At 49.1% G+C, this 17,428-nt stretch overlaps 1 protein-coding gene across 1 annotated transcript in view; it reads right to left on the bottom strand.

Moving 5' to 3' along the window:
- Positions 1–940: 940 nt before the first annotated feature.
- Positions 941–17,428, bottom strand: part of BLK (BLK proto-oncogene, Src family tyrosine kinase) — a gene marked incomplete at both ends in the record, with an annotated part of 36,344 nt that continues 19,856 nt past the window's right edge. The window contains 7 exons of the mRNA XM_081997861.1: positions 941–1,149; positions 1,522–1,653; positions 4,423–4,573; positions 8,072–8,148; positions 8,735–8,914; positions 9,796–9,948; positions 10,461–10,610. Coding sequence (XP_081853987.1) covers positions 941–1,149; positions 1,522–1,653; positions 4,423–4,573; positions 8,072–8,148; positions 8,735–8,914; positions 9,796–9,948; positions 10,461–10,610 — 1,052 coding nt within the window. The remainder of the gene's footprint in view (positions 1,150–1,521; positions 1,654–4,422; positions 4,574–8,071; positions 8,149–8,734; positions 8,915–9,795; positions 9,949–10,460; positions 10,611–17,428) is intronic.

Raw genomic sequence — 17,428 nt, 5'->3', positions numbered from 1 at the left:
AGCTTGTGCAGTGAAGGGCTTAGCAAAGCAGGGAGGGTATTTTTTACCTTTGTGATATTTTAGTATATATATTTTCAATCCCCCCACACCAGCTGGATGACAGGAGCCAGGGGATTTGCGGGGAAGGAGGGACATCTCGTGGCCACACCGCGAACATCTCGCCTGCCTCCAGGCTCCAGGACCGCCTGTACCCGCGATCGGTGGGGGGCACCCCGGGCATCCCCCCTCCCTGCTCCGGGTACCACCCCAGCATCGCCCCGAGCTGCCCGGGGAGCCCCGCGGCCTCTCCCCTCCTCCTCCGTGGGCTGGGAGTGGGCAAGGGAAGCACAGGGGCCAGTTCTCGCCCTGAGGCCCGAATAAAGACATGTGAAATGGTCGAACCCAGTATTTTATTATTGACTTGGGCAGAGGGGTGGCATCACCTGGAGACATTGCCCCAGCGCTTGGGGGCCTGGCGTGGCCCAAGGAGGTGCAGACAGGACACGTTCCCACCCCTGCCCATGGCACGAAGGGCGTTGCAGTATTGCCAGCAGTGGCATCGGAAGGGGGGAGAGATTGTGCACCCCCCATACCACCAGCCCGGCCATGGTGCCCTCTTCTTGGGGCTGCGGTTGCAGGGCTGAGGGGCTTTTCCTTCTCTGGGTGGGTCATGAAGGAGTCTGCTGTCCTTCGTGGCAGAGGCGATATCTGTGACGTGGGTACAGACCTCCAAGGTGGGTGGGGAAGGAGCTGTGCCAGCTCTCAGGCATCACTTCAGCCTCCACGATAACCACAGAGCTGGCAGCATCCACCTCCCTCATGTCCCTCCTTGTCCTCTGTCTCTGAGTGCATTGTGGTGGTACGCAGGAGGAAGGGAAAGGCCTGAAGTGAGCCATCACCAGGCTGTGCAGGATGGTGGCTTTGCTCTAGACCTGTCCCCAGGCACTGGTGGGACCATGGCTTACTGCTGAGGCTCTGGCTCGTACTGCTTCTCCGTGGCAGTGTAGAAGTCCTCAAGGACTGACTGCAGGTACTCGAAGGTCGGGCGCTCCTCGGGCTTGTTTCGCCAGCATTTCAGGATGATGTTGTAGAGTTCACCAGGGCACATGTCTGGGCAAGGCATGCGGTAGCCCCGCTCCAGGTTGCGAATCACCTCGGGGTTGGTCATCCCTGGAGGGAAACGCAGCCCAACAGGAGTTATTCGGCACCCTGGGGATGAAGCTTAGTGCTCCCCATAGCTCACAGCCAGGCAGGGCTGGAGGGGCATGAGGGACCACGATGCTGGGCCGTATCTGGGCATCATCCTTTCTTCAGGGTTGCTCTCCCGTCTCCATCCCTCCGCCCCCTCCCTGACTCCCCTCTACAGGATTCTCCTAACACAGGTACAACTGAGGCTCGTGGGAACCTAGGAGAGGAAACCCAGCATGGAGAGACGGGGGGGTGTGTCTGGGTACACATGTGGGTACGTGTCTCCAAGCGTAAAGCAGTACTAGATGCTTTGAAGCTGATGCACGCTCCCCCCGTATTCGCAGCACGCTGTACCTGGGTAAGGGATCCTGCCGTAGGTTACGATTTCTGTCAGGAGGATCCCGAAAGACCACACGTCAGATTTGATGGTGAAAACTCCGAAGTTAATGGCCTCCGGCGCTGTCCATTTGATCGGGAATTTGGCACCTGTCCAGAGGAAGCAAAGGGAAATAGCACGTAGAGGTACGGCATCTCCCTCTGCTCCCACAGGCATGGGCAAGGAGTTCCCCAAAACCGAGCCCTGGGTCCTGCGGGTTGTTGACTGCGTCGGGGGCTGCGATGGGACTTACTGATGGTACTGTGGAGTTACGGAGATAAGGGCAGAAGAAAGTAATTGCTGTTTATCTCCTGCTTTTATAAAAAGGTCATTTCTACCTGGCATGTCTTTGCCTTTGTTGGTTCTTCTTCCAGTGCAATCAAGGCTATTTTGTCTTAAAATACTTTTTCATATGTATATGCTTATAAGCATCTATAGATATGGATACATGGAAGCCAAATAATGAAAAAACTTAATGCCTTAATTAACTGATGATATGCTTATGAAATAAAAGCTAGGTAAACTATTCTACTGATGAAGTTAGAGGAATCTACATTTTTATAACACCTTTGCACCTCTTGTGTGTTTAGCAATGGGATCTCAGGAATGGAGCCAGGAACAGTAGCACGGACCAGCACTGTGCATGTGCCTGCCACAGCCCTTGGGCATCAAGGTTGAGATATTAGATTGGATATTAGGAAAAATTTCTTCATTGAGAGGGTGGTCAGGCATTGGAACAGGCTGCCCAGGGAGGTGGTGGAGTCGCCATCTCTGGAAGTGTTCAAAAAACATGTGGATGTGGCACTTCAGGACATGGTTTAGGGATCATGGTGGCGCTGGATTAATGGTTGGACTTGATGATCTTGAAGGTCCTTTCCAACCTTAGTGATTCTGTGATTCTGTGATTCTGTGATCAAGGAGCTCTCGTGAGAGACCCATTGCTCTTCAGGTAGCAACCTGCCACAGGGAATACAGTGGGTCCCTGTAGACCAAGGTTTCTGTTGGACTTGATCTTAAAGGTCTTTTCCAACTTTAATGATTCTGTGATTCTGTGATTCAAAGTCAATGCCTTGAGTGGCTTTATCAGAGGATGACAATGGCAGGATTTTATTCTCTATAAAATCAATCACTGGAAGGGGCTGCTTTTAGCAAAAGTGCATAAATGGTACAGCGAATATAAATTATCCAGTTCTTAAAGCTGCATAGGTATATTCAAAACAAAAAAAATCCCATTTTGTTTTGTCCACTGAATTCTTGTTTTGCACGCTGTTGGCAGCAATGACCACAAGACTGGAGTTTCAGTTTAGCCAACAAAAAAAAAAAACCCAAAACCAAACCCCAAACACCTTGATAAGGAGGAACGGAATGTGTTAACCACTGCAGAGGAAACATTTTTGTTTTTATATATCCTTTCAGGACTGAAAGCCCAAAGGTAGTGTGTGAAATAAGTGCCTTTGCTCTTGCACATCGTCCTTCTGACGCGTGGACTGACGAGGCTCAGAAATGCGGTCTGTGAAGTGAAAAATTGTCAAAAGTAGACAGAAGGGCAGTTATTCTCTCAGATGAAAGCTGGCTGGAAAAATGCTGATAGGAACAGTTTTCCACCAGAAATGTAGCTCTTTTGGGTATGTTAACAGAATTACATTATTAATTTCATCAGAACTTATTTTAAGGATAAAAACTGCCTTAAAAAACTGCAACAATCTCACAGTACCCTTTCATGACATTTCACAAATTACATTTGTGAGCTTTTACTACTTTGAAATAGTTTTACATGTTGAAATGGGCATAATTTGTATCATAAAGTATTTTGGGAACAGCAAATGGAAAGAAAAGTTTCCTATCTTAGAAGAGAAAAAAAAAATCTATTCGATTTCCCTTCTCCAGAGTATTCTTCACAGGGAATTTTAGCTTCAACTCATCTCTAGAGAAAGGGTGGATTTCCAAAATTTAAAAAAAAAAAAAGTGACACTTTTGCCAGACTTAATTGTTTTATTCCAATACTTTCTGCTTGTTTCCCTGGTGCTCTGTAAAGACTCTTTGCAATCTGAATGACACAATCTTATAGTTGACCTCAAAGTACAGAGAAAAAGCTGCCACCAGAGAAATTTGACTTAACCCTGTTGTCAAATGGCTGTAGATGGACTTCTGTACCAACCAAACCAGTTGTCACCTCTCTTGGCCATGATCTCTTGCACCATTTCAGAGACTCAGCCTAAGCAAGGGGCTTGGTTTTGCAGGTGGAGTCATAAGGAGATTTCACATTAACGTGGGGGATACTGGGTTTTGTATGCCTTTTTTTGGTTTTTTAGGAGGTTTTTTGTTTTGGTTCTTTTTTAGATGCTCAAGGTAGATGCAAAGGTCTCGGTTTGCCTGGGACATCTGGAAACCGCCTTTAGGACCAGATTCATGGCTCCAGATGCCCTCTGCAGCCCCGCGGTGTGCAGTGACTGGGTTACACTGCTATTTCCTTCCCTTCAGACAGACTCGCTGTGAACACGTAGGCACAGGCAGCAGGTTTCGTTAGTAGAGGCCAAATTTCTCCAGTAACACAACCTGAAATTCAGCAGGAGTCCCCCAAACAGCGCCAAAATACTTTTTTCCCCGTCTCCCCCTTTAGACTTCACTTAGTCTTTATTGTCCCAAAGCCCTGCTCCCTCTCCCAGGACCCCATTTTTGGCTCTCTTGCTTGCTCTGCCTGCCGCTGGGTGCTGACAGGGGCAGCAATGGGGGCTCTGGTCTCACGCCATCGGCAGTAGTGCCCCGTGCCTGCTCCCCACCCAGCCCTTGGACACGCCACACCTTGGCACGTCTGCACGGCCGGAGGGATGGAGATAAGGGAAATGTGTTGGTGAGGCAATGCTGGGAACGGCACCCACCTTCTTGTGCCAAGTATTCGTTCTCGATGATCCTGGCCAGGCCAAAATCAGCAATTTTGCAGCAGAGCGTCTCTGAGACGAGGATGTTGGCAGCCCTCAAGTCGCGGTGGATGGAGTTCATTCGCTCGATGTATGCCATTCCCTCGGCTACCTAGGAGAGGAGGAAGCGTCCGTCTTCACGAGTCACCTCCCCGTGACAACAAGCCTGCCTGCGTCTCACCCACATTTACAAAAGCACAGCATGCATATAGGGCTGCTCCGTGGATGGACAGATAGATCAACAGACAGAGAGATGATCAGGTAGACAGACACATACAAAGATAGATATTGCCCGTGTACGTGTGCATACGTGCAGCTCTACCAGCGTGCACCCGGCCTCCAAAAGCTTTAAGCAGCCACGTCAAGCAGAACAGAAACATCACTCCCTGTTTTGCTCAGAAGTTACGGCTGTGAGTCGTGTCCGTAGTGAGACGCAGAAAGTTGAAGCAAACCTGAAGCCACATCACTGGATTCCCATTTTTTGCCACAAGACTCTCCCCTCTAGTTGGGATTTTAATCACAAACGTTCCAGATTAAATATGTGAATTAAAAAAAGAAAAAAAAACCTCAAAAAGCTCATCTGTCCCTCAGTCACAGTGACAAAGTCCAGACCTAGGACAACTAGATGTTCTTCAGCCACCTCCTCTGTTCTGCCTCACTGGTCTGCTTTGGGATGGGGAGGAGAGCCCTGGAGATGCCTCCACAATAAAGCTGAGACTGGTGTTTTCTTTCCCTGTGCCGGATCCAGACTAGGACCCAGGACACAATACAGTTCCCCTCTAATACCTAGGGGATGCAACAGAGCAGAAGACCCAGATCCATAGAAATATGACTGATATAGAGATTTGTCCCTGGACAAATCCCTTGTCCTGGGCATGTGCTGTCACCTTCAACCAACTCCAAACTTTCCTTTGGGAGGTTCTTTCTCCCAAGATCATCTTTCACTGTTTAGCTCCTTAGAGCAGGGAGTAGCCCTGGGGACGTGCCTGGTGTGTGACAAGCCCCGATAAATAATGGCAGCAATCTTTTATTGCGGGGTGCTATGGAAAAAAGAGATTGCAAAGTTGCTTTGTCAGTCAAGTCTCAGATTCAGGCTAGGCATTTATGGGGAGAGTGAATGGATGCACGCAACCCCCGCTAATAATGGTTAGCAGTTATTAAAGCTTTTGTGCGCCTGCGGGTGAGGGCAGAGCAATTTTCCACTCTGTAGAGATTCACATCAGCATCTCGACTTACATGTGGTTTTAAACAGGATACTAACACATACTTTCCAATGCTGCATTTCTAACCTGTGTCAACACCCCTTCAGCGCAAGTGCTGTTTGCTGCAGTGGAAAATGGAAGGATTGATGTAATTTCCTGTCCTGATGTTAATGAGATAGTACCCGACAATGGGCCCGTTCCAGCCCATGCTTTTGAGCATGTACCCTCAAGATTGACCACAGGATCAAGTGTATTGGCCCAGAGATTTCTAATTTTAACTCCGACGGATGCTATTGGATCCAAAATTGCGCTCAAGAGGGTTGGGTGTCTGTTGGGCCTTGTTTGAATCCCTGCTCTGGGGAGGTGGTGCTGGGGTGGGAGGGGGATCAATGAAAGCTGTCCTTCTGATTGACACCCGTGTCTTGATGGATGGGCAAAATCCTTCTTAGTCCATGTGCTGCGGGTAGCTTGTGTGGGGTATTACATTGCTGGAGTGTGTGGGTTTGGTCTGCATTTGGCTATCCTGGTCCATGGAGAGGTGACATTCACGTGGACATGCTCAATCCCAGTGATGGTGCCCACTGTGGGGACTATTTGACCACTGTAGTAGATGGGCTTCTGGTCAGCTCAGGTCATGCCACGTGAATATATTCAAGACCCTGAGCTCAGAGCGGGGGTTTGGGTGCATGAGGTTGCCCTGGGTTGGGTTTCTCCCAGGGCTTCCTGCAGCCAAGGTGTTGTCAGACCTATATCACCCTTGTGCCTGGGACAGACAGGATCACTGACCTCTCCTTACACACATCTGCCTGGAAACGCTTCATTTTCCCACATGCTCAATGCAAGTTGTAATGTTGTGCTAAATAAATGCATGAGTAGTCGTAGCTTCTGCTGCCCCTGCATCAAAGCTGGGTATAATCTTGGCCAACAGCTTTGCTCTGGGTCACCCCTGTGACTATAGCTGGGTGCAGATTGCTCTGGCTACAGCACTTTCCCCTTACATAGAAATGCATCAAACCAATTTCTGGCGTAACGCTCCCACCAAACCCAAGGGCTCTGTAATACGGATGAATTTGGGCCATTCTGCTTATCATCAGGAATTTAAAACAAACCAGAGGCTATACCTTCCATGAGAAGGAATGAAAGAATGAAAAAGGGAGGGAGGGAGGGAAATGAGGAGGTAAAGAGAGAAGGAGTGAAGGAAGAAATTAAGGGAAAGGTACTAAACAAGAAGGCTGCAGGTGGCCCCATAACCTCTCACAGACAACAAAGATGAAGATGCAGCTATGGAAGATACATCAGTAGTGAAGAGGGAAGGCACTGAAACATGTTCCTCTGCACCCTTCATAGGGGTTATTCCCCTTTGCACCCTTCATAGGGGTGCAGAGGAAAATAAAAATGACAGATTGGGACACTGCTTTAAATATTTTCATCCTGGTTAGAGCAAGAAGGGAGATCTTTTGCTATCATGTAACTTTTGCTCAAATATTAAGATTCTCCATTTTTAATGTACTATAAAATAACTCTGTATGATGGCTGGAACTAAGTGGCCAGCCTTTACAAGTTTGCTCAGGCTCACTTGGACCCAGAGAGGCTGAGTGATCTTATGGGTAAATCCCAGACCTGCACATCAAAATAACCGTATTCAGCTGTCACACTGATGCTTCACAGCTTTTTTTCAATATTTCCCAAATTAGCCTAGCTCTGCTCTGGGTGAGCCAAGTTCTGTCAACAGCTGACTAGGACTAAAGTGGAGTGATTTTGCCAACCTCATCCTTCACGTACAACTTGTTGCCAAGATGCTGCCACCCCAGGTGTGGTTTCCCTAACGTTGACCTGTTTGAGTTTAGATGCACTTCTAGACTAAAATGTTACAGTATAGCTGCAACTACTAACACTTACAGTCTGGGGACACTTAGAAGGTAACAACCCTACAAAGGAAAATGTTTGTTCTCATAAGGAGCAATATTGCCAGATTTGAGGGTCAGAACATCCTTTATGCCCAATCATCAGAAGGGAAGAACTGCTGAAAGCCAGCATGTCTCCACATTGAAAGTCTCTCTGTTAAGTTTTTTCTTCTTTTTGGTAAAAACAGAAAAAGACATATTTCCTGCTCAGCAAGACAGAAAAACAAAACAAAAGAAAACAAACCCAAGCACCAAAAAACAACCCCCAGTTCTCTAGCACTGCACTAGTTTCCCCAGAGGCTGCCCTAAAGACAGCAGAGCATTGCTGAGCTGACATGCACATCAACACAAGAAGGCTGAGAGAGAAACCCTAAGAGAGCACACCAGGAGGTGCTGTTTTTCTCCATGAATACATGCTCTGACAGACTTCAGGCTTGCAAGAATTTCACTGAGGCAATAACAAATCATGGTCTTGAGCCTGTGTCCCAGAGGCTGTTCGCTAACCTGAGCAGACATGTCAATGAGTTTTGGGAGATTCAGTTGGCTTCCTTCTTCTGTCTTCAGGTAATCCAGCAAACACCCTGTAAAAAAGGAAAGACTGCTGTGACTCTTCTGAATAAGCCTATGCATTTGCTTTCTCCTGGTGCTTCTCTGAATATATACAAGAAATCTGCCTAGAGAAAATCTGAGGAACCACAGTGGGACACCTCCAGTGTCTGCTGGAGCATCTTCCATTAGGACAGTTCCCAAATGCAGCCCATTTTCCCCCTCTATTTTGCACAGACCTTTTGCAAGGTGCTGGTCATTCTTCACTCAAAGCCTTATAGAAAAAAGGAACAAAGGAAAGGACAATTTCATTGTGAGGGGAGTAAAAATCTGAAACAAACTTCCAGTAGGAACAGTGGAGATGCAAGCTTTAAATATTCTTCAAATGGAACATCACCATCTTGTGAAGTAGTTTATGAAATACGAGACCATGAGAAGCAGGATTTCATCACCCAGAAAGTCCCTTCCAGTATTGGAAACAAACTTGTGGATCACTTAGTCCTTCTGCTTACGGATTTGGTACAATGCCCTCCTCCTCATCCCCATCATGATGGGAGTACCAGCCAGATCATTGATGTGATTTTGCAGAAACCCAACAAATAAGTCAGTGAGGCTCTTTACCATTGGCCATGTATTCTGTCACAATGTAGATAGGCTGCTTTGTGACCACTGCATACAGCCGGACCAGTTTGTTATGCTGGAGCCTCTTCATCAAGTTTGCCTCTGCCAAGAAGGCATCAGGATCCATGCTGCCCTCTTTCATGGTCTTCACAGCCACCTTGATGTTGTTCTTGTAGTAGCCTGCAGAGAGATAATGACGCATTGAGGAATTTTGGCCTCTCTGTGGGCTCTATCAGGCCATGCAACAAGGAGCAGAAGAGCTTGTGGATTACAGCAACAGCTTTCAATTTCCCAATGAGGAACAAATGGAAAATCTCAGTGCCAGTGGGCTCTGAGCAACCAGTAGGTATGAGAGGAGAAGAGAGAGACATGGCACAACTGTCAGTCCATGTGGCTTCATCAGGGATCATCCCTACTCTGCGTGGTGGATGCCCATGCAATGAGCCCATTCTCACACAGTCATCCCAGCCCTGCAAGACTCTTTCTGGGTGAAACCCCAGGGGCCTCCCACCAGCTGGGTTCTCAAATAATCCAACTACCATCAAAAAAGCCATGACTCTGCAGTCAGGACTCACTGGTCCTGTCCACAATCTCAATTACCAAGGCAACAGGCAACCACAAAGAGGACAGCAAAGGAAGCTGAGCTCACCCCATTTCCTCTCCCACTGATTAGCAGTGGGCAGGAAGGCGCAAGGGACTCAGATCTGGGCTACAAAGTGGAACAGGGAAGCAGAAAAAGTGGGATAGTGTCACACAGGTACCCTGCTGTGTGTAATTTAGGATCCTAGAACCACACCCAGGATTCCCAGGAAGAATGAGAGCATGTCTCAGGAGATAAGCACACCTCTCACATGCATCTAGCCTATGAAACCCACGGTCAACCACTGATCTGTGCAAACACAACCTGTAGAGTGTAGCATCTACTGCTGCTTGTGTACCCATAAATATGTGTTCATACTTTAGGATCCCCACACCCAGACTGGTCTTGTCTTAGGGAAAGAGGGCTTTCCATCTCCTCTGTTTATATATTACTTTCTTGGAATGGGGGGAATTATACTTACCCATCCACACTTCCCCAAACTGCCCACTGCCAAGTTTCTTTACAAGCTTCAGAGACTCCCGTGGGATCTCCCATTCATCCTGTGCCCAGGGCCTCTGGGGAGCCAGGGATATGCAGGGAGCTGTGAGCCGCTGGCACAGGCCATCCCCCTTCTCTGTGTAAGGACAAAGCACAGGACAGCTCAATAGGGTGGGCTGAACTTTCAGCCCCAGAGCTAACCTCCTCCATCTGCACAAGCCACGAAAAAGTCAACCCATGGGAAACCTCCACAGCCACACATATGTTTCAGCCATGGGGATCAAGGCACCCAGAATGGACCCAATGAAAGGAAAAAGCTCAAAGGGAGCCATAGAGGAGAAGGTTCTCCTGCCCAGCAAGTCCAAATCCTGCTTTCCAAGCATCCCTTCTGCATATCCCTTCAGCATTCATCTCCTTCCTTTGCTGGTGGGAAAAATGCCCTGGTGATAGGGCTATGGGCAGAGCTCACACTCACCGTGCTCTAGGATGAAAGATGGGACATGGGTGCCCAAGGTCTGCTTGGAGAAGCACACCTGGCCCATGAGAGTGGGTGGAGTGATGGTGGTGGCTCGTAAGCCCGTCCTCCCTCTGCCCTCAGGCCCACCTTCTGCTAGGAGACAAACCCATTAGAGAAGGCAAGAAACTTACGGCTGTAATGATGGATTAGCTCTGGCAGGCTGGAGAAAGTCATCCTGGGGGAGATGTAATACCCCCCACCATCTAAGGAGCGGATCCTGTAGTGCTTGATGATATCCCCATGAGCGGAATTGCTGTCTCTCACAGACAAGGAATAGGCACCTGGAGAATGAGCAGAAGAAGGAACTGTGAGAACAAGAAGACTCAGGGACTGGCTACCTCCTGTTTCCTCGCCTGCCTACAGCTGCAGACACCTCTCCCAGCCCTTGCTGATGCCTTCTCAGGGCAAGTCCCACCAGACTGCAAAGCTACAAGGCTCCCTGTCTCCAAGGCAAGTGGAGAGGATAAAAGTTCATCAGAGCTTAACTGGGCTTGTCGAAGCTTGGTTAAGACCTGCCTACACCATGGTCAACAGCCCCAAGGAAGCAACACGGCAATCAATAGCACATCTCCAGCCAGAGCAATCAGACGCTGCTTAGGTCATGATGGTCTTCCCACAGCTCCACATCTCCCATGTGAGCTCTCTCAACCCCACCATCTCATCTGGACAAAACAAGTGACTGCAGTCTCACCAGTTCGTACAAACACAGGACTGACAAGGAGCTGAACCACCCTGCCAGCACAACCAGAATTGCAGTTAGCGGGAGAGACAAGGTCAAGGGCTGCATGTCCCTTCTCAGCATTATCCAAGGTCCCCATGTCCCTGTTATCCCCTATAAACTTTGTGCCAATGTCAGTGGTTCAGCTGGGAGGTGCAGAAAGAGATACAGAAAGGGGGTTCAGGAGAATTGTCTTCTTCAGCCATAAACTTGTGACTATGGCTAAACCACATCTAGATCCGCATCTAGATTCAGGTGCCTTTTGATCTCAGGGGAGCTACTCAATGATCTACCACTCCAACCTGCTATTCTCTCCTTATAATGGGTTTATAATCTGAACCCTGGGGTTGGTTTTTTGTGTGCAAAAACATCACTAGATGTTGCTACAGAGCAGGAACTTCCAGCCTATGTCAGTATAAATTTCAATACAGCTTAGCAGTGGGTTTTTTTCCCTTTGGATCATATTTCCAGAGTAAGTTGTTACAAGCCTGCTGGGCTGTGAAAAGACTAATACGTCACCCGGGTTGATGGTCTGCCTTTTCTAACATTTGAAAAGGCAAAGCTTTATGTGTTGAAAAGTACGTATCTGTCATGTAGGATCATAAGCAGAAGTGGGCCCTTCCACAGTGACTCTGAAACCCTCATCCTGCGTGCGTGGGGAAAGTTTACTAACATACAACACTCGCTGGCCCCAGCAGTTCCCTACACTGTGGCTGGAAACCATTTGCATTTTTAAAAAGTAGCAAAAGAAAACCACCTCTGTAGATATTTGCTCTGTTAAAGTGATTATAAATCTCTACAAGCAGAATTTGGGAGAGTCTAAAATTTTTCCAAGTGCTAGCAGTCATTTTGGGGGGACTGTCTTTCTGCAGAGACCAGACTATGAGATATGGTGGCATAATGTTCATGGAAGACCTGCTGGCTTAAATGCAGAGCCAGGGAACCTCAAAATTGGAAGCACACAGCTTCGGCGTGGTAGCCTCTTTCTCAACAAAGGTTGCTCTTCTGAAACTCTCCTTCACTGTGAGCGTGAGGAAGAAGACAGACCTGAGAAGCCTTTTTGGGTCTATCACTCCTGCAGCTGAACCTCTCAGAAGCAGCCCTGCAGCATCTTCAGCAGGGCAACAAAAAACTCCAGGGAAGGACAAAGGAGAGGCTCATTTCTGCAGCCCATGTCTGGGTGACCAAAGGTCACTTCACAGCTAAGGATGTCTTTCCCAGGGAGTGATCTTTGGTCCCTGATGGGTGCAGAGAGGTGTTGGTATGACTTGTGTTCGCAGTGCTCAGCATAAGTCCTTCTAGACTGGATTAGTCACATTCACGCTCACTAGCACAATAATTATTATTATCATCTTCTATTATTGATGATGATGTTATTTTAATTCCAAAGTGATTGAAACAAGGTGCAGGCCAGGCTGCAGCCCATCAGAGTTGGGCTTATATGGCACAAGTCTGGGAGGGTGCTTTGCATGCCTGGGACAAGGCTCAGGGCATGCATGGGGTCTTTACAACGCAAGGCCTGCTAGAGGAAGGAGCCAAACGTGGTGTGAACCCAGCTGTACTGACGACAGACAGCGCTGCAGAAAGGAGAGCAAGAATCAACAACCAACACGTGTGCGAGCGGCTGTTTGGGAGCCGGGAGTCAGCCGAGAAGAGGAGGCCTGATCTGTTAGTGTGGTCATACCCAAAACATCTGCTCTCCTGCAGGACCTCCTCTCCAGACCCCACTGACCCTTTAAACCCTCCCACATCTTTCAAACCAGTGACATGCAGCACGCAGTGGTGACAGGGGCTCCGGGCACCCTCCGGGTCGATCAGCTGCCTACTACCAGCATTAATACTTGTCCCATCATTAGAGCGAATGACTGTATTTCACCCCAGGTCGGAGTTTAGTTTGCTGGAGAGTGGTAGAGCTTTCCCTGTCATTCACCGTGGCTGATTACTGTTCCCGCGGGAGCCCCAGGGTAAAGGCAAAGCACTGGGGCCGAAAAGCTTCCATTCTCTCTTCTCCCAAAGACAGCAGCAAATGAAAAATGTTAAGTGGAGCCAGACAGATGGCAGGACTCCTAATCTCCCCGATGATAGCCAGGATAGCTGAAAGGAGTTCTTGCTCCTCAGCCACAAGGGACATTTGCCTGTCCTACAGTCCTGCATCGCATGGTGGCAACGAGCTGGGCTGGCACACAGCCGTCCACACCTGCCCTCAACACCAGCTCAGAGCCGCATGAGCACAACCGAATCTTGCTCTGGTCGGCTCTGGGTGTCAGACCTTCCTGTTCTGGGTCTGGGATCCCCAAACATTCCTACAAGGGCTCTCAGATCCCTCAGAGATTCCCTCTCAGATCCCTGCTGTTCAAAGGGTGGCAAGTTTTGTACGGGAAAGAGCAACAGAAGGCGTAAAGGGTGGGATTCAACTTCACATCATACTTAGGGCTGATTCAGTCACCTAGACACGGGTGTCTGGTACCTCTTGAGATGCTCTGGGACATCTACATGGGCTTGGCAGATATGGTACAAAAACATACCTGCTGGTGGAGTACCTGGAGATGGCTCTAGGACATCCAGGTTTTGGCAACCAAGTCAAGACCCACTGGCCACAGTGGGAGCTCAGGCAACTGCCACGTATGGTAGCTACCTTTCAGATGCCTGCATCCCTGACTGAGTCCCACCACGTGTGGCATGTTCCTATAGGTCTCATCAGGCTCTTAACTCCTTCCCGATGGGAAATGCAGGAGCTCAGCTGGATGCAGCGGCTGAGCTCTGCGAGGTCCCTCCTGTTGGGAGCAGAGACGCAGCAGTCTTGCTGCGAGCCAGGAGTTCGTGACTCGGCACAGCTGTGTGACGGTGTTCCTGCAAGTTTCAGAATGATTATTACTTCGAGGGAAGATTTGTTTATTTCCAGCAGCTTCAACAAGGCTGGCTCTTCGCCTGTGAGTTCACTGCTGGTGTCCTTCCCACACTGTCTCGACAAGGACCCATCTTCCTGGGATGTTGAATGTGCCTTTCATGGTCTTTGCAAAACATTGACTGGAAGCGAAGCCTCCAGGTTTGCAGAGTTTCTGTGTCTTTAACCATAAGCAAAATGAGACACTGCTTAGGAAGGGCTGTGAATAGGTGCTGCTCTTTGGCAGGGTGCAGAATGCGTCCCGCTGTGGGCTGAGACAACCCAATATGAGACATCACCCTCCAGTAATGGGGATACTGCCCTTAGTTTGACTCAGTGCTCGGCCCCAAGGGTTAGATGTTGCTGGTGATGTGCAAAGTGAAGGAAAATATAGTCGTGGAGGCAGAAAACAGGAAGAACCTGTGGGGCTTGAAGGGCAGGGTTAATTCCATGACATTGTTCTGAACATCTCCTGGTGGATCACAGGGTGCTTTACATTAGGGAACACACCTTCACAGCACATTTGGAGATGCAGGGTTTTCTCTTTTCCCCTTCTCTTTAGAGACAAAGGCGCTGTGGTTAAGATGGATCGATTGGTGTCCCCATGGCCGTTCAGGCAGTCTAAGGCACAGGGTATTGAGGCAGAGGCTGACCACACAGGATGATTCAGAGAAGGATGAGGTGTTTGAAGGAATAACAGCCATGTTTTGAGACAGAATACTAAATATCAGAAAAGGCACAGGTGAGACTCAGATTTCAGAGTGGAAGCTGATCTTTGACCATTAACATGCTGACACATCACCAGCAACATTTAAGCCTCGGGGCCGAGCACTGAATCAAACTAAGGGCAGTATCCCCATTAGCCGCATGCACTGGAGGGTGATGTCTCATATTGGGTTGTCTCAGCCCACAGCGGGATTAACCCACTGTGACCATGGGATTAACATGGGACTTTCATGGAGTGCAATATGCCACATCTGCTAATGCAGAATATCACACACCTCCAGCTAAGTCTGCTCTAGACAGTAGAGACGGGGCATTAAAGATCGAGTCTAGTCTAGTTATTTCTCCTTGAATTCCAGGACTCCACCACCTCTGCCCAAACCCCATGTGACCTAGACCCAGCCACACTCCAGAGAATTGCAAGGAATTATTTCATCCTGTGTTTGCAGTTCATGGCTAGCAGAAGTAGGGGGCAATTGTCCTGAGCAACTGTAGGGCAAGGCCTGATCCCATCCATGTGCGGCATCTAGAGATGCCACAGAGACTTGGATCATGTGTGGACAGAGGGCCTCACTCCTTCCCAGACCTTCAGGTACAACACACAAGTGTCTGCTGGGCTTGTGCATGGTACGTGTGTTGCTCCCTACCCTTCCTGGTGCAATGGACAGTCATGCGAGCTACCCAAATAACCCAGCAAAGAAAGGGGGAGTGGGAAGGGGATAAATGGGAGAGCAGCATGTGGTGACTAGTCTGCAGCTAGTCATTTCAATGACACCACAAAGGCAGTGGGGAATGCAATGTACAAGTAAAACAAGTAAGGAGAAATGTTTAAAAAGAAGTCTCTTCAATGTTTCCTGGCCTGAATGTTCCCTAAAAATTCTGGAAACTGTAAATCTGCATGGAAAGCAGCCCTCCTACGTGGCATGAGCTCAGCAGGGACATGTGGAGGTGAGTCCAGGCATGGGGCAGGGGGGTAAGTCAAAGTAGGCTGCTATAACACTAACACAGCACCCCTGCCTGATGGCTAAGGGAGAGACCTACAGGAAGATGAGCATCTTGTTGCCCCACTTAGCACACTAGATATCACACCAGTGCTCCAGCTTAACTCTGTCAAATCCTGCCGTTGGAGGTGCCTGAAACGGTCAGGTCTGCAACATAGCCAGGGCTCAGACTACACCTGTGAGTAAACCACACTATGCCAGAACCTGCTTTCTAGTCCTGGGGTCACATCATGAAACTCTCTCAACCTCTGGAACAGGGTGATCGCACTCAAATTGACTATTGGGAATGGCGTCTGGTTGATGCCAGGATAAAACCTGTACAGAGACTGTGTGGATGACCCAGCTGTCGCATTCAGGCTCTGGCACTATTTAATTTACTGGTAATGATGTAGCCATGAGACTACCATAAGCGTCATTTTTTCCATGCTGAAAACACACTTTCTGGCCCAGAGGATGCAAGGGGAGCAAAGTAGGAAAGAAACAGTATGAAATGGGACAACCAAGGGATCAGGTGCAGCCAGCATGGATTCATGAAAGGCAGGTCCTCCTTGACCAACCTGATCTCTTTCTATGACCAGGTGACCCACCTAGTGAATGAGAGAAAGGCTGCGGACGTTGTCTACCTGGACTTTAGTAAAGTCTTTGACAGAATCTCCCACAGCATTCTCCTGGGGAAACTGGCGGCTCATGGCTTAGACAGGTTTACTCTTCACTGGGTAAAGAACTGGCTGGACGGCTGAGCCCCAAGAGTTGTGTGAACAGCACTAAATCCGGCTGGTGGCCGGTCACAAGCGGTGTTCCCCAGGGCTCGATTCTGGGGCCGGTCTTGTTCAATATCTTTATTGATGATCTGGATGAGGGGATCGAGTGCTCCCTCAGCAAGGTTGCAGATGACACCAAGTTGGGTGGGAGTGTTGATCTGCTGGAGGGTAGGAGGGCTCTGCAGAGGGATCTGGACAGGCTGGATCGATGGGCCGAGGCCAACTGTATGAGGTTTAATAAGGCCAAGTGCCGGGTCCTGCACTTGGGTCACAACAACCCCATGCAACACTACAGGCTTGGGGAGGAGCGGCTGGAGAGCTGCCCAGCGGAAAGGGACTTGGGTGTGCTGGTTGACAGCCGGCTGAACATGAGCCGGCAGCGTGCCCAGGTGGCCAAGAAGGCCAACAGCGTCCTGGCTTGTATCAGCACTAGTGTGGCCAGCAGGAGTAGGGAAGTGATCGTGCCCCTGTACTCGGCACTGGTGAGGCTGCACCTTGAATCCTGTGTTCAGTTTTGGGCCTCTCATGACAAGAAGGACGTTGAGGTGCTGGAGCGTGTCCAGAGAAGGGCAATGGAGCTGGTGAGGGGTCTGGAGCACAAGTCTGATGAGGAGCAGCTGAGAGAACTGGGGTTGTTCAGACTGGAGAAGAGGAGGCTGAGGGGAGACCTTATCACTCTCTACAACTACCTGAAAGGAGGTTGTGGTGAGGTGGGTGTTGGTCTCTTCTCCCAAGTAACCAGCGATAGGACAAGAGGAAATGGTCTCAAGTTGCGCCAGGGGATGTTTAGACTGGGTATTAGGAAAAATTTCTTCACCGAGAGAGTGGTCAAGCATTGGAACAGGCTGCCCAAGGAGGTGGTGGGGTCACCATCTCTGGAAGTGTTCAAAAAACATGTGGATGTGGCGCTTCAGGACATGGTTCAGCGTACACAGTGGTGCTGGATTAATGGTTGGACTTGGTGATCTTGAAGGTCCTTTCCAGCCTAGTGATTCTGTGATTCTGTGAACCT

Source organism: Phaethon aethereus (assembly GCF_964289735.1).
Source record: "Phaethon aethereus genome assembly, chromosome: 3".
NCBI lineage: Eukaryota > Metazoa > Chordata > Aves > Phaethontiformes > Phaethontidae > Phaethon > Phaethon aethereus.
Note: the sequence above shows the minus strand (reverse complement) of the source record. Positions and strands in the feature narration are given on the sequence as shown.